This window comes from Thunnus maccoyii, chromosome 15, assembly GCF_910596095.1.
Source record: "Thunnus maccoyii chromosome 15, fThuMac1.1, whole genome shotgun sequence".
Lineage (NCBI taxonomy): Eukaryota > Metazoa > Chordata > Actinopteri > Scombriformes > Scombridae > Thunnus > Thunnus maccoyii.
Window position 1 is genome coordinate 4,041,952 of NC_056547.1, and position 23,462 is coordinate 4,065,413.

The window sequence follows — 23,462 nt, forward strand, 5'->3', positions numbered from 1 at the left end:
TACATTTTTACTGTGTGTTTTTTCCTTTTTCAGGCTCTGATGTGAATGTATTATAATCCAAATGTTGAACTCATTTATTTTCTTTTTAGAATGACTTTTGGTAAAAAGTGTAGTACTGATGATGACATTGTCTAAACATCTTGAAAATACTCTGAAATATTTCTATCAAACAAGTATCAGTTTGTCAGTGTAACAAATCTCCGCTCAGTCCTAAAATCTACATCACTGTAGAAGTGCAATAAACAGATTAATTTGCTCGCCGATAACATTGATTGTCAGACTGTAGCGACAAATATAAAATTTACATTTACAACTTCTGTCTAAAAAGTTTGTCATAAATTTTTCATTTTAAATCCATTTGAATTTAGGAAAGACATTACATTCAAGTCAATATTTTTAAAGTATTTCTTTTAAACTGATGAAGCTGTTTTATTCTGTCTCCTGTTGACTGTTTTGATATTCTCCTTTTTTTGTGTGTGATCATATTTTAATCATATTTTGACTCATGGAATATATATCCTATCTGGCTATAATCTAAATGTACTCATATGTTTGTGTTTAAATAAAGTAAGTTGATTAAATCATTGTTGATATGAAGTGTTTTGTTGGCTGTCCTGCAGTAGATATGTGAGACTTTTGTGAAGCAGAAATATAAAAAAAGCAGTTAACAAACTCTCCTGCTGCTCTATAAGTAATTCAGGCTAACATGCTGCTATCAGGCTAAAATAATCCTGTTAATTCTCAACCAGCTAATTTGATTCTTTCAAGGCAGTTTGAGGATTGATCTGTTAAACTTGGATGAAGTTATCTTGAATAATGAACACAAAATATTATGTGTGTTCCTGCATTGTCACTGCTGTTATCTTGTTTTATGTTGTGCTACACAATGTCGTCACAGTTTTCACACTTTCATCACTGTTAAAGGACAAGTTCACAATTTGTCAAGTCTGTCTTAAAACAAGTGTCCATATAAACAGTGAAAGAGGTTTTCCTCGCTGTAATCATTCCTCCTGTTCATACTGGATATTAAAAGATCCTTCAAATGTGCTTTCAATGTAAGTGATGGAGGCCAAAATCCACAGTGTGTCCACACAGTCATTTAGTGAAAAAATGCATTTAATCCTTGTGCCTCACTTTGAAATAAGTAAATCACATCAGTGTTGATCATAACTACCAAATATTAATCACTAATTAATTTTCAGGATGTTAACCCTTTAAATGCCAGTTTTTGTGATGATACCACTAAATTTTATAAAAGAAAACACATAAAAATTGTCAATATACTGGAGGCAAGGGGGATTTTTTTATTTTTATTTTTCATTATCAGTCTGGGATATGTCAATGATTAGCAACAACAGTGATATTTACTCATTATTTTTTGTGCAGTATAAGATTAAAGAATCTGACCTGTTAATTTATAGTCTATGTAAAGTGTCCTTTAACCCTTCAAAGTTTTTACGTTCTAATAGCATATCACCTTATTTTGCTCTACAAATAAAGCTGAAACATCACTGCGACATCACTTATTTTTCAAAACTTAAAATTCAACATTTAACATTCAAAAAATTCAGAACAGAAATGACTGTGTGTGTGTGTGTGTGTGTGTGTGTGTGTGTGTGTGTGTGTGTGTGTGTGTGTGTGTGTGTGTGCGTGTGTGTGTGTGTGTGTGTCACAGGTAAGACCTACATAGCTCCGGAGCTGGCTGTATTTATTAGTTTAGCTACTACTGCAGCTACATGAATAAACTGATGGTTTAGGATGCCTTGTTTGGTTTTTGCCGTGTAGGAGAGTCTGTATGGGTGTTTGTGGGCATCTATGTCATCGGAAGCTTTGATCTTACTTTTATCTCTGTATTTCAAAGACATGAATCAGTATTTAAGAGACACAAATCGGAGCAAATGAAAAAAATGCCATGGGAATCACTTACCCTCTTGTGTCCCACACACACACACAAACATAGAGTGACAGATATGCACTTGTTCTGTCACTCCAAGTGTAACATAGTTGAAAAAGGTTCAGGTTAAATCCCGCTAAATGGGACAACTCTGCCACCTGCTGTTGTAAATTTGTACCTGCATTGAGTAGTAATAGTAAATATATTTCATGGCCAATCCTCAAAGCAACGGAGGATTTGCCACTAGGTAACGTGTCTGTGAATGTCCGTGGACAAAATAATGTTAACTAACTTGAAAGGCACATAAAAGTTGAGCTGTTTTTATTAAGGTGGATATTATTTGTCTCAGATTAAATTATCCATGTATTTATAAAGTTAATCATTCATTTTTTATGTGTTTTATTGCTAGTAAAAATTCTCCAGTGTAGCTAGCTAACATTAACATGATACAGTCTTTCCAGACAGAGCATGCGTTGTTTGTCAACAAGAGATGATCATTCTATTCTATTATCCTTTGTCATAAATGCAGGTGTGATACAGTATGTTGCTCAATAGAGTGTGGTAATATTGAAACATGCAGATTAGGTGAGGTATTTTCCATGGAAAATAGTAAAAACTACAAATTTGAAGCCAGGGCTTCAGTTTGAAAGTCTTATAAAACAGAATGCATGAATTTATGCTGTAGCGACCATGGGATCAAAAAAATGTGGTTTTAATGGGTTTCATTGGGACCTAAAGGGCTCTAATGTGCTGAAAATTAGTATTGTTTCCACACAGTGTATTATAGACTTAAAGCTTACGGGACTTTTGTCTCCCCCCTCTGGCAGTGAGAGTAAAGGGGGGTGCTCGGCTGTGATTGCCCGACACAAGCATGCAGCACGCTCTTGTGCGCAACCCCAATGACAGTCACACAGAGAGGGCAGGTAAAAACTGATATGTTTTTAATGGTCCGTTGGCATTTGTCCCTGTATGCCAGTACACCACTGGCTGTAACCTGCTGCTGTGGCTGTAAAACGATGGATAAATTGTTTTGAGCATCACACAACCCCCATGAAATGATCTGTTTCACTATCAGAATTTGATCCATTCAGTCCTATAACATTTGGAAAGTCTAGAAGAGCCGCACGATTGATGTCTCTACTGACTTGAGATTTAAAAACTCTGCATACTGTGAAATACAGAGAGATTCATCTATCTTAAACGGCATTGTGTGAACTCGTTTGACAAGGACTTGAATGTAGTGGACATTCATTTATATGTAAAAGTTCTGCACTGCAGGTTTAATATAGGATACGTAGTTGAATGTCCAAAATTTGATTAAAAAAAAATACATCCCTTTGCCAAAGATCATGGCTACAGCATAATCACAGCCAAAATGATTGAAAAAAATAAAATGTTAAAGGTCCTTTTAGGTCCCTAGTGAGGCACAAGGGTTAAAAGTATATCTGAGTTCAGCAGTGTGAGTTAGTCATATCAAGTGGATATCTGCCACATTTAGTCTTTAGCATCTAATTCCCTCTTTGTGTTTCCTCGGACAGTGTTTCCCTGTTGAGCTGCGGTGGAAGTATAGTAACAAAAAGAGGGACTTTGGCACTAAAAAGACTGTGACGTTGAATCTATCTATCTATCTATCTATCTATCTATCTATCTATCTATCTATCTATCTGAGTGTGCATATGTGTGTGTATATATATAGATATATATACATAAACACACACACATAAATATACGTGTAAAATAAAATTGGTATACTGTCATAATGTACATACATGTGCATGATAATATCTGTTTTTGCAATGAAAATAACATGTCTTCCAGTTTGAAACTAAATTTACATATGAACCAATTTTTTTTTACCCCTAATCTGGCAACGTATCTCGTGGGATACATACATTTCAAAAGTTGCTGAATAACACCATGAACACCTTCAGACAATTTTTTCTTCATCAGAATATTAAGACATTAGTCATAGTTAGTGTTATGAATTTATATTGTTGTTTTACTGAAAATAGCTATGATTAATATATAATTACTTACCACCTGGTAAGCATGTCCTGCACCACTGGAACACCACCATGAACATTTCTGATCAGGCTGACTAAAAAATGACAGATAACCTGAACAAAGTCATGCGACCTAGATACCAATACCAGATAAAACTTTTGATAAATGATAACTTGATTGGGTGAAAACCTTCAAATAAGCCCCCAACATTATGTTAAAGAATGTGTATCTCCTGGTGCACGTTGCCTGTTTAAGGGTTCAAGCATGTTATGGAAGTGAAGAACCACCTTTCCGCCAAGTGCCTTAAAACCTACACCTACAAGTTGATTATCTGGCTTATACCATGGTCATTTGCCAACAACATATAATAAAAGCATTTGCAAAGTTTTGGTGAAAGTTTTGCACTCAAAATTGAGAGTTTAGGAAGCAAGAGTTTACCGTTGTCATGACAACTTCCCACACTGTACTCACCACCAGCCTGAATGGAGTCATATCGCTTTGTACGTGCGCTTGTAGATTTGATTTTTTAAAGGCTCATTATTATGGTTTTGTATTTCTCTGTAATGTAGCACAGTGTTAACAATGTTACTTGTAACGTCTTTCTCAGACAGGTGAAATGTACCGATCACTAGTTACCTGTTTGATCTAACGTTAACAACATGCTGCTTCTCTCACTTGTTTTTGGCCTCTAGTATATCTAAATCCAAAAATATGACCGTTCAGTACGATTAATGAGTGTTGGTTAACATTACCTGCAGTAGTCAGTTGTAAAAACGTTAGCTAACTTACTTCATTACTGCGTCATGTTGTTTCCCAGTGATATTTCTGACAGCAGTGTGAGACATAAAAGGAAACATTAAAACGTCTTAACATGATCAGCCCAAATGTAAAAATCATAGAAAGCCATTAAAAATTTCATTATTCCTGTTTACATCACAAAGTCAAGCTGTTTATAATTAGAGCTGCTATGATTAGTGGATGCATTGATTAGCTGCCAACTATTAAATTGGTTGCCAACTATTTTGATAATCGATTGTTTTGAGTCATTTCTTTAGAGGAAGCTGTTCACTTGTTTAATCAAACCTTATCAATATTAAACGTATTGTGTGTCCAAATTGCACCAAAAGAGCGTCTGTCTCCTCAGTAAATCACCTGTTTAGTGTTTGATGGTTGTTTATTTGTGCTTTAGAATGTAACTGTCATGAAACAATCAGGAAACAACATGGTATTTCTGTCTCTCTCTCAGAGAAAGCTTTCCAGCCTGTCTCTTTGTCACTTCATCACCCCCCCCCTCTCTCTATTTCTCATCTTTTTTAAAAATGAGTCAGGAAACCCAGAACAAAGCCTAACTTTTATTGTTATCAAATGAAGAGAGATGTCGTCCCCTCATCACTCTCATGGCAGGGTCGACAGCTCTGATCGTGACATGCAGTCACAGAGCCCAGAAGCCTCGCCCGGCTGCTGCAGAGCTGATCGCTTGTTTATTCAGAGTTTAAGTTTATTAATGTTAATTGTGCCATGTGTCCAACTTGCACAAAGTCGTCCCTTTGTTCCCCAGCAATGCACCCACCAAGTGTGGAGTTGATCGGATGAACGGTTCAAGAAGGACATACAGACAGAGATTCCTTCCTTTAGCAGATAGATTGATGCAATTGGTGGCTACAAAAAATATACAGAATCTGCAAAGAAGCATTTTGTGCAGAAGTATTTGTAGAAACTGTTTATCAGAGGTTTTCAGCCCCCCAGTTTATGTCACATCTCATCTCATTATTAAATTAGTTAGTTGAGGACGGCCTTAAAGGACAGATTCACAGTTTTTCAAGCGTGTCTTAAAACAACAGTCCACTGACCACTGGAAGAGGTTTTCTTTGCTGTAATCACTCTTCCTGTTCATACTGGTTATTAAAAGATCCCCTTCAAATGCACTTTCAGTGAATAAAATAAATAAATAAAAGTTGATGTGAAGCTTATATGAGGCTTCAGCAGTCTGAGTTACTCATATCAAGTGGATATCTGCCACATTTACAATATTTATAGCATCAAATTCCCTCTTTGTGTTTCCTTTCCCTGTTGAGCTGAAGTATAGTAACAAAAAGAGGAACTTTGGTACTAAATAGACTGTAATGATAATGGTTAGTATGAACAGGAGGAAAGATTACAGCAAGAAAAATAAGTCTCACTGTTCATTTTGGCTCCTGACTGTTTTTTTTTTATTTTTATTTTTTTTATCTTTAACAGTTATCTGAACGAAATGATCCCATGAAGCAAAAAGTGCTAAAAGCAGGGAACTTGGACGTGACTTGTACGCAGCATGATGTCCCGACTTTACGAGCAGCACCTGAATGCACCATGTAGAGCAGAAAGACCGGAGAAACAAAAAGTAGCAGCGGTTCATCGACGCGCCGTCAAGACGCCCTCAAACACCGTCCAACACTCGGATAAAACTGAGTTTCAGAAATGTAAACGGAGTCTACTTTGTGGTGAAGATGTATTTCATCGCAGTTTTCGTCCTTTTGGGGACGGGACTGACGGTAAACAGCGGTAAGGGAGTTTTTTTTTTTTTTTACACATAAATGCGAATCCGGTTAAAATCGATTAGATTACTTAGAAAATCACAATTTATCGCCTGCGTGTGTAACATGTCGTCAGTAAAGTTAGTATATGATAATTAATCTAATTGTAGAGTAGCCTGCCGATTATTTTCTTAATGACTCAAACAATTGTTCTTTTTAAAATATCTTAAGAAAATGTCCATCTCAATTTTCCGAAAGCTCAGAATGTTCCTAAATTGTTGGTTTGCTTGGTGCAATAAATTATAAGTGGACTTTGGAGCCCTGCAGTGTGCGAGCTGTTCATCTGTTTATTTCGACTATCATTGGTATCAGAAAGATAATAGTAGACATGATTATTCACTGTATATTCACTTCTAAAATGAGAAATGAGGAAAACAAATACATTTAAATCAATTAGAAGAAATGTTTTCTCTGCATTAAACATTTTTATTAAATGTATTAAAATAATTAGTACTTGGCTAATTAGATTGATCTGTTAATTACTGGTGGACTTCAGTGTTCTGGAAATGCTATGAAGTCACATTTTGGGAGTTACAAGTAGGCAGGTGAAGGTGGAACTGTTGTGATAAAGAGATAAAAACAGGTTGGCAGGTGTGTGTGTGTGTGTGTGTGTGTGTGTGTGTGTGTGTGTGTGTGTGTGTGTGTGTGTGTGTCACTGAGGTGAACAGACAACATTGTTAAGATATTATTGACATGATGCTTAACCGTAATTGGCTCATAAACAACCATTTTATCTCCTTGTTCTTGCTTCTTTTCTCACTCAACTGTATGCTGGATTTTTACCAATACAGTTGAGGGATATGAGGATTTAACTGCACTAACAAACCTCTTTATGATGCCCCCAAAAATATATATTTTAAAATCATTAAATTGATTTCATATATGTGTGTCAACTAGTCAACTAATGACTTGAACTAACGACTCCTATTCAACAAGGAAAATCTTTGTTCTGGGGCAGGACTAGTTACAGTTATGTATTTCTGTCTGATGGGAGGGAAAATACATTTAAGTTTTAATCAATGCGGTTGTCTATGCAGGTTGTGTAACGTGCATAAAGTGCAAGAGAAACGCACCCTTTATGCATGAAAAGTAAATTAAAATAGTTACCAATTAATTTTCTGTTGATTGATTCATCAATTAACTGACTAATCATTATAGTATTACACTATGTTACTACTTTCCCCCTTCAGGGTTTAATGAATTATCTTCCTGATGTGGAAGGTTTTTATTGAAAAAATAAAAATATATCAAGATATACAGTATATCTTTAAAATAAAACTGTTAGCCAGTAAATTTCAAAACACAATGATGCAAAAAGTAAATAATATACAAAATAAAGAAAATTATTAATTAAAAAAAATTTCCATCTAGTACTGTTGGGAAGACTTTAAAGATTATAAAAATTCTGGATCACAGGACCCCAAGTTGAATAAAGTTTGTTGGAGGCTCTTAGTGCAAACTTTTATTTTCTGTGTGTTCACAAACATCAGGTCAACAAGCCATAGGGGGGCTGATAATTTCCATTTCAATCAAATTATTCTTTGTGGTAATAATGATGTATATGCTGTAATCTCCTGAACGTATTGTTTGGCTCATACATGTGGCTAAATATTCTGATTGATGCCAGTAAATAGATTGGTAAGAGTCCAAAGCATTAAGTCAAATCTGCTGGAGCTCATCTACCTCGTCTGTAAACATGTCTGTCTGTCTTTCTCTCTGTGTGACTCTCAGAGAAACATTCCCTCATGTACATGTACACTGCCTTCTCCAAACCTGTCGAACTTCCGGGCATCCACGAGTTCACAGCTATGGGTCTGATGGACGACAGGATGATCGACTACTATGACAGTGATCTAAAGAAAAAAATTCCCAAGGAGCCCTGGATGGAAGAGAAGCTTCCAGCAGACTACTGGGAGAACGGCACACAGTCCCGCCTGAGCAAGCAGCAGTGGTTCAAAGTCAACATCGACATCCTGAAGCAACGAATGAATCAGACTGATGATGGTAAGATTCATGAACTGTGTCAGACTGGGATCACTTTTTGATGAATCAATAATTAAAACTATGAAATTAACAACTGTAATACCTTTAGTAAAGATAAATGTTACAGCAAAAATGAAGCTGTTTTTTTCCCTTAAATCAGGAACAAGTGATAACTTCTAATTAGCTTCAATGAAACTGTTTTAATTGTAATTATTTGCTGCATTTTTCCATGCCCTCATTCTCTGTAATTTATTTCACTGTCACTCCCCTTTAGATGTCCATATTCTTCAGTGGATGGTCGGTTGTGAGGGTGAGAAGAGGCCTGATGGCAGTGTGAGGTTTAGTCGCGGCGTTGACATGTACAACTATGACGGACAAGACTTCCTGTCCTTCGACGATGCCAATGCAGTCTGGGTTGCCTCCACTGATATAGCAGTCCCGACCAAGAGAAAGTGGGATGATGACCAGGTCCTAAAAGAATACACCAAAGGCTACCTGGAGAACGAGTGTATAGATTGGTTGAAGAAGTTCATGACATACGGACAAAAGCAGCTGCAAGCAGCCTGTATGTATGACAGAAAATCATTTCTATATTTTTCCATTATTACTAGAGGTTATAGACGTGGCTTTAGTAATAGAAGGATTACTATGCAGGTTGTTAAAATGTCAAACATGAAATCAGCTGTTCTTGATATTATTGGTATTCACACAAAATCTGGCTTTTTGTTTCTTCCTGAATTTTAGTATTTGTCATGGAAAATTGTCAGGTCCAGATGTGGCAACATTTCCCATCAACAAACAGCACTTCACTAGGATTATGGTTCAATAGTATTTTATTGACTCTGAATCCTTTTGAATCCACTGAGGTTCAGCTTTCAACATTTGTAATAAAAGTTAAAAATAACTTCATGAAAGAAGGCAGAAACACTTCAGTTTCGGTTCCATTTTACAACCTGTTGCAACAACCTGAAAGTGAGATGAGCAGCAGAAAATAATAAATATTGATTAAATATGTATCTGACACATTTAAATAACTGCTGTAGCCTACTTGTACACTTAATTTTTCACAAGCTACTTGTTTTAAATACTGGAAGTCCTGATTCTGAACTATTAAGTTGATTAACTTAAATAATTAATATGATTATAAATTAAAGTTTGAGCGGGAGATTTTGACAACTGAAGCTGATTTAACTGTCAATATGTCAAGTTACTCAAGGCGTTAACATTCATTGGCTACAGCTGATAGAAGACGGACAGTGTCAGCTACAGTATATACTGTAAATGAGAAAACTATTCTCTGTCTGCTCTGTACACCAGTCTTTGCTAATAAAAGAAAAAAAATAGCTGTTGCAGCTCAACAAATCCGGTACTTTGTGTTGGGCCGTGGCTACAAGTTTGGCTATCAGCAATAATTAATGATTATCAAAGATAATTGTTAATTATTAAAATCAATAAAATTATTAATAAGAATTAATAATAACGGGGCACCACCCTGGACTCAGGGAAAAAGATAGCCAATTCAGTCTCAAAGTGTACTAATCTATGAATTTGGGACTTTGATTAATAATTAATTTAATAACTATAAACAAAATCACCATATCAATAGCTAGTAAAGGTTGAAGGATTTGGAGTTCTTTACAGAGCAGAGGTTGGCAAAACTCATTCTTGTGCAACATTAAAACAGACAACAGGTATATCCAAAAGCATTTATTTAACAAAAGGGTAAAAGCAACACACAATACTAATCTAGCTAAGTGTACCTATATACAAGTGTGAATGTGTGAATGTGTGAGTGTGTGTGTGTGTGTGTGTGTGTGTGTGTGTGTGTGTGTGTAGGGAAGACAATAGCAAGATGGCTGCAGTCACCTGGTGACTGAGCACATGGCATGTCGACACGTTGGCTGATAAAGGGAACTACAGGGATAAAAGGCCAGACCATGTGGTGTCTTGAACCACATGTGCTGCCTGAACCAAAGTTTGCCAAACTAGGTTTTAACCTCTTAACTGTGTGGTTCTCTATTCAAGGCCAATTGGTGTATACTAAAGGTGCCAGGTTAAGATGAGGTTAGTTGCATACAAGGCCTAGTTACTGGATGTAACATGTTAAGCATGCTATCGTTAACCTAGCGGTGTGGCTATGCAGTATCCTGACTATAAGCAACAAGGACATCACAACAACAGTTCAATGTATAACCTTAACCAAATCAATACACGTACAGTACATTGTTTGAGTTAAACATTCTTGCTTAGCCGTACTATGCTTCACTGTGTTGCTAGGCTATGCCCAGTTGTTACCAGTCCATGAAGGAAGAGATGCTTTGTGGTGTCCTGCTTTGTAGCCGGTGAATCCGTGTGTGAGTCAGGCTGAGAAGGCTTTGGCTCTGAAGTTGAAGATGCAGGCGTTGCTGGGCAGACAGCACTCCAGTCGTGCAGAGTGCCCAGGTCACTCCTTGGTGTAGAGTTAGCAGCAAGCTAACTCAATTTTGCGGCTCCTGTACTTGTTAAACTGGCCAGCAGACTTGTGTGTTAGCTGCTGGCACAAGGAAACTTAGTTTCTGAGTCTTAGGCAGGCTCTCGCGTCTTCTGCCGTAAAGAAGACTGTGTGTGTCTGCTGTGAGCAGGCCACACAAGAGAGCAGAGAGCTGCTCCAGCAGCTGCTGGAGGTGTGAAAGAGAGCAAGGAGCTGCTCCTGCTGCAGCTCGTGGAGAAAAAAAAAAGATAAGAGAGGAATCTCTAGTTTTGATAACCTGGATCCATGGGTGGAGCTTCACACTTTGGGTGCGAACCCCCAGGGCTCAGGTTTCTTGGAGTCTTGAAACATGTGGTAAACTGTGGTCCACATGTAGTCCCAACATCCCCCCTTTGGTCCTAGGATTGCACCTGATGTGTGATCCCGGGAGCACAAACATACATGTACTGTATGGTCCACAGTTGAAAGAGTTAATTTGTCCGTTCATTCAAGTTCGTAACATCTGGGCAGTGGTTAACACTATCTATCTTGGCTAAGCAAGAACAGTCAGAGTTACAAAACAAAAGCATGATAGACAACAACAAAGGCATAGTCCTAAATAACATAACCTGGGTTTCTCATTACTCTTTGGGTCAGTGAGAACAGGAATGTTAGTGGTGTAACTTTGTTAAGGTGAGAAAGCGGCACCTAAAATGATAAAGCCATTTCTGGATTGTCCAAGAGTGTTTGTTGTTTCACTCATTGGATCTGATGACAATACTGACTACTCAATGTAGTACTCAGTCTGATCTTGGCAGACTTTACAATTTTGTCCTTCAGGCAAGTGTAGCTGCAGAAGGATGTCATCATATTTCCAAAAATCCCAAAGTCCTAATGGCTGTATCGTTGTTTGTTTGGCACTATGTCCTAAACTTGTGGTGGATGAAGACATGTGTATAACTACTTCTGAAAGTACATAATGGAGTGTCCTAAGCTAGTGTTTTGCAAAGTGATCCTATTGACAAAATACTACCAAAGAGTTGATCCAATTGTACTTGCAAAGTAGGACAGTGGTGTCTGAGCTGAATCAGAATTTAGGCTTTCCTCAACTAATAGCAGGCTGTCTGGCTATTACTGAGTTTAGAATAACTGAGGTTGCTACTGTTGCTAACAAACCCAAGTGTATCTATGTAACTGCAGGAAAAGTAAGGCACTGGTATCTGTCTTACTGTCAGTACAGGGGTGGACTGTGTTGCTGTCTAGAATTGTGAGAAGCGAACTCTAGAGCTCTTGTGCCTTAAGTTTCTAACTTGTGGCTCAGGGCTGTAACGCTCCGTGTAGCCAGAGGGAGAGAGACATTCAGAGGCACTGTCACTGTCTGATAGATGGTGACCATGTACTGAACTGTGGTCAGAGATGCTGTGGTCATCATCTGATCTGTCCATTGTCTGGTCACACTTCTGGGCCAGAATCTCTGCGTATGGCCTTCTAAAGCTTCTACTGTGTGAATGCCTATCTCGACGCAGTTGGTGGACATGGCGCTTACGCTCAGTGTCCCTATGCTGCCTTTTGTCACCCCCCTTTGGACTGTTATGAGGGTGGTCTTTTGAGGCAGCAGACCTGTATGACGCTTCAGTGTTTGAGCTGGCAGGCTCAATTGTTTTCCCTCCTGCTTTGGAAGTGACAGCAGTTTCCCAAGCCACCTGTGTCATCTTTCTTATCTCACGCAGTGAGGGGTTACCTTGGTGTGTCATAAGTACAACGTGAGTGCGTACGCATGGATGAAGGTTCTGCAAGAATATGGACTTGAAGGTGGGGTTTTCTTCTAAGCCTGGTGCATTCTTACCCTGGAAGTACGCATGCCTCAAACGTTGGTAATAATCCCTGGGATGCTCACGATGGGAATGTTTAACTTGGAGGGCTGCAACCATTGATGTGGTCTTGTCAGCAGTAAAAGAGAATTCTTCTACTAGTGCTTGACGGAGCTCTTGGTAGTCATTTCTGACTCTGGAAGGTTGTGATTGTATAAACTTGTGTACAGCTTTAGAGCTGGTTTTCCACACAAGTTTAACTTTCTCACTTTGGGTTGCATGGGGCAGGTCAACTAGATTGTATTCTAGTTCTCTAAAGTAATCTTCAATGTGGTGATTACAGCTGTCTGGGTCAAAATGATCAATGTCCTTAGCTATGAGCTCAAGCACTTTAAGGCGGGGACACTGTGAAGTCATTTCTGGTGAAGACAAGACTAAACTAGCACTATCATGGACATGTGCATCACGTACTACAGTTCTCTCTGGTTGAAGGGCAGGGGCTGAACAACTGTTATCACTTTCCTGATAGTGCTGAGGAGAGGCTGAACAGTTCTGGGATGATCTAGTCCCCCCTTCGGAAGGATGAGCACGGATGAATGTGTCATGTATTGGTGGCTGAGAAAAACACTGGGCAGAATATCTTCTAGAGGATAAACTACATGTCTCTTCAGTGTCTGTTTCAGAGAGATGGGAACTCAGGTAGCTGTTAGCTCTGTCTCTCAGTGGAGGTTGAGAAGCTGACTTCATTCCCAAGAACTTAGGGTCAGTTGGGAATTGTTCCAATCTTCTGAGTGGAGAGGGAGTTAACCTTTCATTATGGGAGGAGTATGAATCGGAATAACTGGAATCACATTGGCTGAATGACTGTAGTGGGGCAGGACATTCTGACCTAAGCCTTAACAATTCCTCCTTGTGTGAGCAGAGATTTAACTCTGCTGAGTACAGGTCTTCTAAATAGCACATGGCTTTCTTATTGGCCGTCTGAACCTCATGGAGGAGGCAAGCATTTTGCGCTCTAAGGAAATCTACCTCCTTTTCTAGGGCTGCTCTGCTCTGACAGGCAAGGCTGGTTTGCCTGTGGAAGTTCAGAAGCAAGCATAACAATGGGTCTTTGGATGCGGTCTGTGCATCATTCCTGTCCTTGAGTAGTGAGTCTATCTCTTTCCTGCACCCACTGAAATTCAACCTGCTGATGAATTCTGGGTAGCCAGGTTCTAGGCTCTGTGCTAGGGAAGAAATAAACTGTTCTACACAGGGGTTCTCCATTGTTGTATCCGGAACGGAGGATTAGATTAACAGTTGACTAGTACAACAAAACAATGTGGTTGGCTATGGTGTTGCGTGGCAGACACTTTGTAGTGTAGTTTGGGCAGTACACTAGCCTAACCAAACAATTTTGTGGCTTACACTATGGGGAGTAGCTTCCTGTGGAGGAGGGGTAGCTACGACACCGTCTAGTGGCTCTAGTGGGCACAACAGATTTCAACATGCACTAACTGAGATGCAGCGCAGTAACAGCTAGAGGATTGTTTCTTAAAGTTGACTCAGGCTGGAATGCATGGCAGTAACAGCTAGAGGATAACTTTCAAGCCCTGTGATAAGTTTCACAGGGCTGGTAGCACACTGTGACTCTATCTCACAGGCTCTATTTCTTACTCAGGCTGGAATGCATGGCAGTAACAGCCAGGTACAAGCTCTCTATGTGTCACAGGGCCGGTGGCACACTGTGTTTTAATTAACAAGGGGAGCACTTGAATTAACAACTAATTCTGACAGCTTGACTGGATGGCATTGAATGTGTACTATTCGAATGCTGAACCAAAATTCTTACACTTCCTACAGAGTAGGTTTAACCTGAGTGGCTAGCAGCAATAGCAATCTCTTAGTTTAACACTACGAGGGCTTAAAGTGGTAGTTATCAACAACTCAAGATTTGGGTTACCAATTGCTTTAGCGAAAATTGATTTGAAAAAATCAATTCTCCCAACACTTGACTTGTTTGTAAGTACAGCTAGATATCTTCTCCTATGGCAGACTGGTCGTGTTAAATATAAAGACTTTTGGATAGTCTAAAGGTTTTAGATTCCAGAATTTTGTTACTGGCCAAAATTATGCTGAAATTAATATTGCACAATTATGAATAATTGCCAACAATACTCTGCCTCACACGGGGCACCATTTTGTTGGGCCGTGGCTACAAGTTTGGCTATCAGCAATAATTAATGATTATCAAAGATAATTGTTAATTATTAAAATCAATAAAATTATTAATAAGAATTAATAATAACGGGGCACCACCCTGGACTCAGGGAAAAAGATAGCCAATTCAGTCTCAAAGTGTACTAATCTATGAATTTGGGACTTTGATTAATAATTAATTTAATAACTATAAACAAAATCACCATATCAATAGCTAGTAAAGGTTGAAGGATTTGGAGTTCTTTACAGAGCAGAGGTTGGCAAAACTCATTCTTGTGCAACATTAAAACAGACAACAGGTATATCCAAAAGCATTTATTTAACAAAAGGGTAAAAGCAACACACAATACTAATCTAGCTAAGTGTACCTATATACAAGTGTGAATGTGTGAATGTGTGAGTGTGTGTGTGTGTGTGTGTGTGTGTGTGTGTGTAGGGAAGACAATAGCAAGATGGCTGCAGTCACCTGGTGACTGAGCACATGGCATGTCGACACGTTGGCTGATAAAGGGAACTACAGGGATAAAAGGCCAGACCATGTGGTGTCTTGAACCACATGTGCTGCCTGAACCAAAGTTTGCCAAACTAGGTTTTAACCTCTTAACTGTGTGGTTCTCTATTCAAGGCCAATTGGTGTATACTAAAGGTGCTAGGTTAAGATGAGGTTAGTTGCATACAAGGCCTAGTTACTGGATGTAACATGTGTTAAGCATGCTATCGTTAACCTAGCGGTGTGGCTATGCAGTAGCCTGACTATAAGCAACAAGGACATCACAACAACGATTCAATGTATAACCTTAACCAAATCAATACACGTACAGTACATTGTTTGAGTTAAACATTCTTGCTTAGCCGTACTATGCTTCACTGTGTTGCTAGGCTATGCCCAGTTGTTACCAGTCCATGAAGGAAGAGATGCTTTGTGGTGTCCTGCTTTGTAGCCGGTGAATCCGTGGGTGAGTCAGGCTGAGAAGGCTTTGGCTCTGAAGCTGAAGATGCAGGCGTTGCTGGGCAGACAGCACTCCAGTCGTGCAGAGTGCCCAGGTCACTCCTTGGTGTAGAGTTAGCAGCAAGCTAACTCAATTTTGCGGCTCCTGTACTTGTTAAACTGGCCAGCAGACTTGTGTGTTAGCTGCTGGCACAAGGAAACTTAGTTTCTGAGTCTTAGGCAGGCTCTCGCGTCTTCTGCCGTAAAGAAGACTGTGTGTGTCTGCTGTGAGCAGGCCACACAAGAGAGCAGAGAGCTGCTCCAGCAGCTGCTGGAGGTGTGAAAGAGAGCAAGGAGCTGCTCCTGCTGCAGCTCGTGGAGAAAAAAAAAAGATAAGAGAGGAATCTCTAGTTTTGATAACCTGGATCCATGGGTGGAGCTTCACACTTTGGGTGCGAACCCCCAGGGCTCAGGTTTCTTGGAGTCTTGAAACATGTGGTAAACTGTGGTCCACATGTAGTCCCAACATTTGCCAACCTGGAACCAAATACAAAGAGAACCGGCTATTGGAACCCAACCCTCATAAACACCATATTCAATAACAAACATGATCTTCAAGTGTGTGTCGTAGCAGCAGTGTTTTTATGTTGCTAAGTTTAGTATCACCAGTATGTTTTTGTGTTATACTTTTGTTATAATTAAAGATATCATTGTCACTATTTGCTGTAGTTGTTGTAGCAACAGATTCTATTAGTTTAGTTTATTATGAGGATGGTACAAACAATATCACATGTGGTTTAGCATAATGCTATGTAACCTCCCTGCAAACATGAACTCACCTAACATTTTCTCTTTCCAGCTCCGCCAGATGTGTACGTGTTTGCCACGAACACCAAAACTGAGACAAACGTCACGTTGACCTGCCTGGCCACAGGTTTCTACCCAAAAGACATCATCCTGGAGATCAAAAGAGACGGCCACGTTTTGACTAAAGAGGACGGGTTGTTGACCTCAGGTGTTCGACCAAATGAAGACGATACCTACCAGAGAAGAGATAGTGTGGAGATTTTAAGGAGTGATGTTGCTTCATACAGATGTGAAGTCACTCACAGAGCAACCGGTGTATATGTGGAGAAGGTTTGGGGTAAGAAACTTTCTTATTTCAATTTACAATTTGTAACAGTTCAACAAAGTTTTTTGGGGCAAAAATGCAAATGATCAGATGATCAGACAGGTTATAACCAAGACAATGGTTATGCTTCATATTGGACCTTTTTGTATTAGCTCAGGGTGCGATGCAGTAAGAGTCTGCATCAAAAGCTGCCTACTGTCAAGTTACTTCTTCACTGGAGGAGAGTATTATATTCAAAATGTGTTTAAATGTTTATCTTTATCGAAGATGAAGTGGATTCATTCATTTTTAGCGTCACAGTTAGTAGCTACAAGAGAAAAAACACAACATTAACTGGCAAGAACCAACTTTTTGAAGTTTGAAATTTTGGACTTTTTGGTAAGAATCCTTTTTGACTCTTGACATAGTCTCCACATTTCATGTTATTTTGTGTCATTAAATTGTATCTTATCACTTTTATCACATTATCACTGATTATCACGTCTACATTTTAGTACCATGCATCAACACTGAGTCACATGAAACTAAATATTAATGATGTTAAAAGTGAACTAAATGTGAAACTAATGTAAATGTTTTCTGTGTTTTAGATGGTTATTGTCCTGACCCTCCTGGAGGAAACAGTGTAGGCATTATTGCTGTAGTGATTGTGGTCGTTCTGCTTGTCATCATCGTGGCTGCAGTGCTGGTGGTGTATAGAAAAGGTAAAATTGATAGGTGTAATATGTAATCATCGCGTTCTCTCAACATCCCAGCATATTTAAAAGATGTGCACAGGAAGACTGTAGGGGGTGTGGCCTCGTGGCTATGTAGCGCGTGATGCGGGAGGTACGGGGATGTTGACGAGAGTGGATTAAGACTGACCACCGCTCAGTGTAGCATGAACAGATGTAGAGCTGGTAGTCAGAGATAACCGGCCATGAGCAGCTGCTGTCAGACTCTCTGTGTCCGCCGGAGCTTTGACTGTCACTAGAAGCACATTCATGGCCCTTTGTAAAAGTTTCTACTACGAGAAGCTCTCAGGTGTGTGTGTGTCTGTGAGGGAGTGTCAGTACGTAGCTGTAGCCCTGCGGTTTATCATGTTAATGTTACCGTCATCAGTCTGAATGTCTTTATAATACAGCACATAATACATACATCATACAGCTTTTAATACAGCACAGTTAGTTATCAGCGGGCCCATGTGTTGTGTTTACTGCCTCAGAAAAGGAATAAATTATTTGTATAACCAGGGTTCTCTAAGCAGCACGACGTCTCTTATCAGACCTGCTAACGTCTCCAGCAGCTCTGTGTGAGAGGAACAAACTGAGGCTACAGTTAGCAGAGTTCTGATATTTATACTTGATGCTGCAGCTGAAATGAACCTCAGAGTCACGATAAGAGAATTTGCCTGAACTGAAATTTAAATCCAAACAGACAGAAATTAGCTAATTTTGAAGTAATGAATTCAAAATGCTTCATCATTGCTGTTGTAAATAAAACGTGGTGCCATAGTTACTGAATTCAGTCAAAAGTGACCCAGAACTTAAAATTGAACTGATTCACGCTGCAGATTGTAAAAACAAACCCAAGTGGTCATGGTATTAGAGGGATACTGATGGTTCTTAGTGTTTGTGCCGTCCATTTCAATCATGGAACATACAACCTGTCGGGTTTTATCTCTTACATATACTGTATTTACACCAAGATTAGACAGATATTACAGTCTCTTCTGCTATAAGTCAGGTAGGTGAAAGGGTGTTAAATCATTGTTGGTTATCTGGTGCAAAGGTCTATTATTTAATGATCATGGACATCATGACATGTTAGGAGAAGGAAATCCACTGAAACACAACATTTGCATTTGGTGTTTTTAAATAGATTTATTATGTCACAAGTTGTTACCATGTTGGAGAGATATAATGAACTATACATTCATATAGTTCTTCTCTATCATGCAACTTGCTCTCATCACCTCAAAACTGAGAGAATAAAATTAGATAAAGTTTTATTTTCACCTCTTAATTTCATACAGTTGAAGTCATACTGCTCTGGGATTGTCCTTACTGTGTATTTTAACGCTGTGTAATTTAAAGGACAATAGATTTATCTAATGGAGGGACTAAACAGTTTCAGACCATGATTGTTTTTTGCACACAGTATAACATCTTTTTACCCCAAAATAAAAAATATTTTCTCTCTGAACTTCAGGGGCTTTGTCCATAAAAATGTTTGGGGTCAAAAAACAAAATTACAAATTGATTCTTTAAAAGCTGATCAGTCAAATAACAAGTTGGGCCAGTTACTTAGCTTATAGGATCAGACTGGTGTTAAATATATTTCTTATTGTCAACAAGTAAAACCAACAAAGTGATGCGTCTGTCTCTACATACTTTTCAACTTCCCTCCCTGTCTGTGGCTCTCAACTTCAAGCTCGTTGCTTCATACTGAAGATGTAAATCTTAAAAACTGCTCACAAATATTTAGTTTCAAGTCAGTCATTTTGTCACTGTAGTTTTTAACAAACAAACAGAGGAAATAGTGTATTTGTTGGGGACTATTTTTCGGCGGTGGATGAATCCACATTTGAACTCTTGTGAGTATTTCTGGCAGCAGGACTGTGTGTGCAGGATTGAGTCAAAATAAAGGACAGTGTGTTCATGTTGATGAAGGAACATGTCACCCAGTACAGCGGTGTGACTCATTGACCACGGAGCCACAGAGGTCAACAGAGCTCTACGGCACAGAGGAATAAGATATATCACACAATACTTGTTAGTATAATTAATAAATAGAAAGCAGTCCAGGAAGCACTGATAGGATATAAGCAGGTTCCCAAACACATTAACACAAACCTTGATGTATTTTCTTTTCTTCACAGGGTCCAGATCACGTCGCAGAAGCAGCCATAATTATAGCACTGGTGCCTCATGTAAGTATCTTTGGTTGACTGATTGAAAGCTGCATCACACAGGTTCATGCTTTTCAGTTTGATCAGTTTGTTGTTTTTGCTTTTTTCATACCAACTTAATCCTTTTAGTTAGTCCTGGCCAGGCTGTAACTTCTGTACAATGAACTTGACAATAGTTAGTTTAGCTGATTTTGTTTTGTGTGTTATCTTTGTGTTTGTTCACAGCTTTACCACTTGATGAAGTTCCTGCCCCAGGTAAGTGCTTTACTTTTCTGCTGTGGATTCTTTTAAAGATTGAAATGTTAAATGTTTTGGTGCTAAAGATGTTTATAATGTTACAACAATGACTCAGATGGAGGCAGCATGATGAAGGAATCCCAAATGTCTGAATAAACCAAATTTAACTTTATTAATAAATTAAAGTGTAAAAAAAAAGCTGAGACAGAGGAGGAGGAAGGGCCTCTTGTAGGTTGGCTAGGAGCCACTGAGTGGACAGGTGCAGTTGTTCAGACATAAATCACCAACCTGAGGCAGACCTTCTAGACACGAGCCTCTGCCATACATTACCAGTTCACCTTCAGAAGTCTAACTGGTATCAGTCATTTCTGTAAACACAGCAAGAATATAGACTTATAGACCAAAAGACAAACCAAACCAACCAAAGACCAAACAATCCTGATTATTAAAAAAAAGAATCAAAGAGGATGTAGAGACAGAAAAAGCTCCACGTTTTATCAGACACATGGACTCATATTAAGAGAAGATGGTCAGTAAGTCAAATCATTAGTTAAGGCAGCCCTGTCTGTAAACTCTGAATCATGAACTTCACACTTTCCTCAGTTAAAAAAAGGATATGTATATTTTGAATTTTAATAAGTGCAGCTGTTTATTAGTAGTGTTAATGTTGTCTTTATTTACAGTCACCACTCTGCCAGCCACAACCAACAATGTCCAAGGTAACTACTTTCTTTCTTTCCCATCAGAAAAACACTGACTGAGGCTTTAAAGGACAAGTTCACAATTTTTAAACTCTATCATAATCAACAGTCAGGTGTCCATATGAACAGTAAAAGAGGTTTTCCTCGCTGTAATCATTCCTCCTGTTCATACTGGATATTAAAAGATCCTTCAAATGTGCTTTCAATGTAAGTGATGGAGGCCAAAATCCACAGTGTGTCCACACAGTCAGAAGTGAGGGAGAAGGAGTAGATGATATTTCTAGGATTTTAAAGTGGTAATTATACTTTTCTTGTGCAAAAACTATATGAGAGACATTATTATTAGATGTAGAGAATTTTTATGTCTTTATACATGTCTGGAGGGGATCTTTAAGAAAGTAAACTTTGATTCAGCTGCGTTAACGTTACTCTGAAGATCAGATTAAAACTGAAATGAAGCAGCAGAAGTTTCATGACTTTGCGTCATTTCATCATCATTTCTGTATCAGACCTGCTGTATGTCAGCGTGAAGCAAACATACACATAAATCTAAAGAAAAGAACCTGAAAATATAGCACTGGGGAAGTTTCAGCCAGTAGAGATGAATATATGATGCAAGAAGAGGGAGAGGAGGACGATGAATACACAAACTGGCAGATTAATTGTTGGATTAATTTTTGTGTCTGTTGGTTTAGTTTAGTTTTATTTTCTAATTCTTCCTTTTACATCAACGTCACTTATAGAACATCAGTGTTCATTTTTGAGTATAGTATATAGTATATAGTATAGTTTTTCATGAAGAAAAACAGTGAAAACTTGAATAAAACATGTAGTTTTTGGTTCCTGCTTTAGGTTCTTAAGATGCTTTGAGCCTCCTGCGAGTGTTCAGGAGTCACTCGTTCATCTTTGTTTGTTTGTAAGAGCGTCGTCAGTTATGATGCTTTTTGGAAACAAACCTCTGAAACTGACGAAGGTTCATAAGATGGATTTTACAGTTTCATCATAGCTTTAAGATGCTTTTTGGAGAAAAAAACCTGGTTGTTTGGTCTGCAGCAGGGTTTGACAGCTTTCACACCACCATAAATGATCGGAGCCAACGCACCATTATGTTGATTTTCTATGATTTCTTCCTCTCACACACGTGATGTTGACAAACCTGAGAATATTATAAGATCATGTAAAAAATTAACATTATACATTAAAGCAGATTGTAGTCTTTAATTTTGTGTGTGTGTGTGTGTGTGTTTATCAATGTCTCTCCACAACTTCCCAATGATGAAGGTGTGAACAAAACTCCCCTGAAGAACAAGAAGAAAAAGAAAGGTAAAAGTTTTCCTGTAGGAAGACATGATGTCAGCTGCTGAGCTACATGACTTTGTACAGATTCTGATGTCAGTGTTACATAATGAAATACTGTTTTGATAATGAGATATTATTTTGTCCATATTGCCCAACTCTGCACCCACCAATGTTCATGTAATTTGAATAATAGATTAAAAAACAATAGATGACTGAGTTTAATCTTTGAAGTTTTAAACCAAACAGGAAGTGAAGTTAGGAGGTGCTGGTGTTAATGGTGTTACAGGAAACCATCAAAACATTTTGTTATTGTCTGAAACTGTTGTGATGTTACATCACTTTAATCTATTATATATCATCATTTATAACATAAAGAAAGCTCTTCCTCTGCAGACATTGACTCAGGTCCTGAAACAGTATTTTAAAGCATTTTATCTTTAGTTTCCGTTGTATCCTCGGTGAATAAATAAATCAAAAGCAGTCCAGAAAACACAGATTGGATATAAGCAGTTATTACAAACCTCAATGCATTTTCTTTTCTTCACAGGGTCTGATTGGTCTCAACAGTGGTGACTCTGATGTCTCTAGTCCCCCTGATGGTTCTAGTAAGTATCTTCTGTTGATTGACTGAAATTCTGCACCCCGCAGGTTCATGCTTTGGCAACTTCAAGTGGCAGCAAGAGATAAATTAAAGGTTTAAAGGAATTACACCCAAATTACCAAAACTTAACATACTATCTTCATGACTAGATATTACTAGAGGTAACTTAGAAAATATGTTATGTAATTTGGATAAACGAAAAGTTAATACCAAAAATGCATCTCAGCCTCACAAGGTACATAGAAAAGCAGCATTAGTTCATGTATAGAAAGTAACACATCTGTTAATTCTTGCAGACAACAGCTCAAGACAACGGCTCTGATGGCTCCAGTCAGTCTCTCCTTAAGTCTGAGAGGAATCAACTAACCAGATAAAAAAAACCTTACTACTGGGCAGAGGATATAAAGTAAAGATGGGAGTTTGAAAAACCAGAAGAACCAAAGAGAGCCAGAGAGCCTCTTTTAAGAGTTTTCCAAATTAATTGATCATTTGATGATGATGAGAACAGTAGTAGTAAAAAGACACTGCTTTGTGGTTGTAATGTTTCAACAGTGATTTTAAAGTACAGACACTACAGGGATTGGGTTTGAACTTTAGTAAGTGTAATAGTTTGAGGAGTCCTGATTACTCTGGAATAATGTTCCAACAGATTTCACATATTCTCTCTTTGTAGTTTTCTTCCATTGATTGCCTTAAATTTGTTAAAAAATTCTTCCATGTCTCTTTAAACTGAACCTCAAAGTCATGGTGAAAGAAACACT

The 23,462-nt window shown here is 38.4% G+C and overlaps 2 protein-coding genes across 6 annotated transcripts in view; both read left to right on the plus strand.

Annotated features, from left to right (window-relative positions):
• The window catches only part of LOC121913709 (DLA class I histocompatibility antigen, A9/A9 alpha chain-like), a 258,294-nt gene that overhangs the window by 171,163 nt on the left and 63,669 nt on the right, over positions 1 to 23,462 (plus strand). The window lies entirely within an intron of this gene.
• Positions 2,726 to 23,462, plus strand: part of LOC121913712 (major histocompatibility complex class I-related gene protein-like) — a 100,956-nt gene continuing 80,219 nt past the window's right edge. Inside the window, exons 1-7 of one of the 3 annotated variants that reach the window (XM_042436484.1) lie at positions 6,208 to 6,439; positions 8,203 to 8,475; positions 8,729 to 9,019; positions 16,701 to 16,985; positions 17,564 to 17,677; positions 19,834 to 19,884; positions 20,089 to 20,755. In XM_042436484.1, the coding sequence (XP_042292418.1) occupies positions 6,385 to 6,439; positions 8,203 to 8,475; positions 8,729 to 9,019; positions 16,701 to 16,985; positions 17,564 to 17,677; positions 19,834 to 19,884; positions 20,089 to 20,210 (1,191 nt within the window). In that variant the 5' untranslated portion in view covers positions 6,208 to 6,384 and the 3' untranslated portion in view covers positions 20,211 to 20,755. Of the gene's footprint in view, positions 2,818 to 6,207; positions 6,440 to 8,202; positions 8,476 to 8,728; positions 9,020 to 16,700; positions 16,986 to 17,563; positions 17,678 to 19,833; positions 19,885 to 20,088; positions 20,756 to 23,462 lie in introns of those variants that run through there. The other 2 variants (XM_042436483.1, XM_042436482.1) reach the window with 2 other exon arrangements.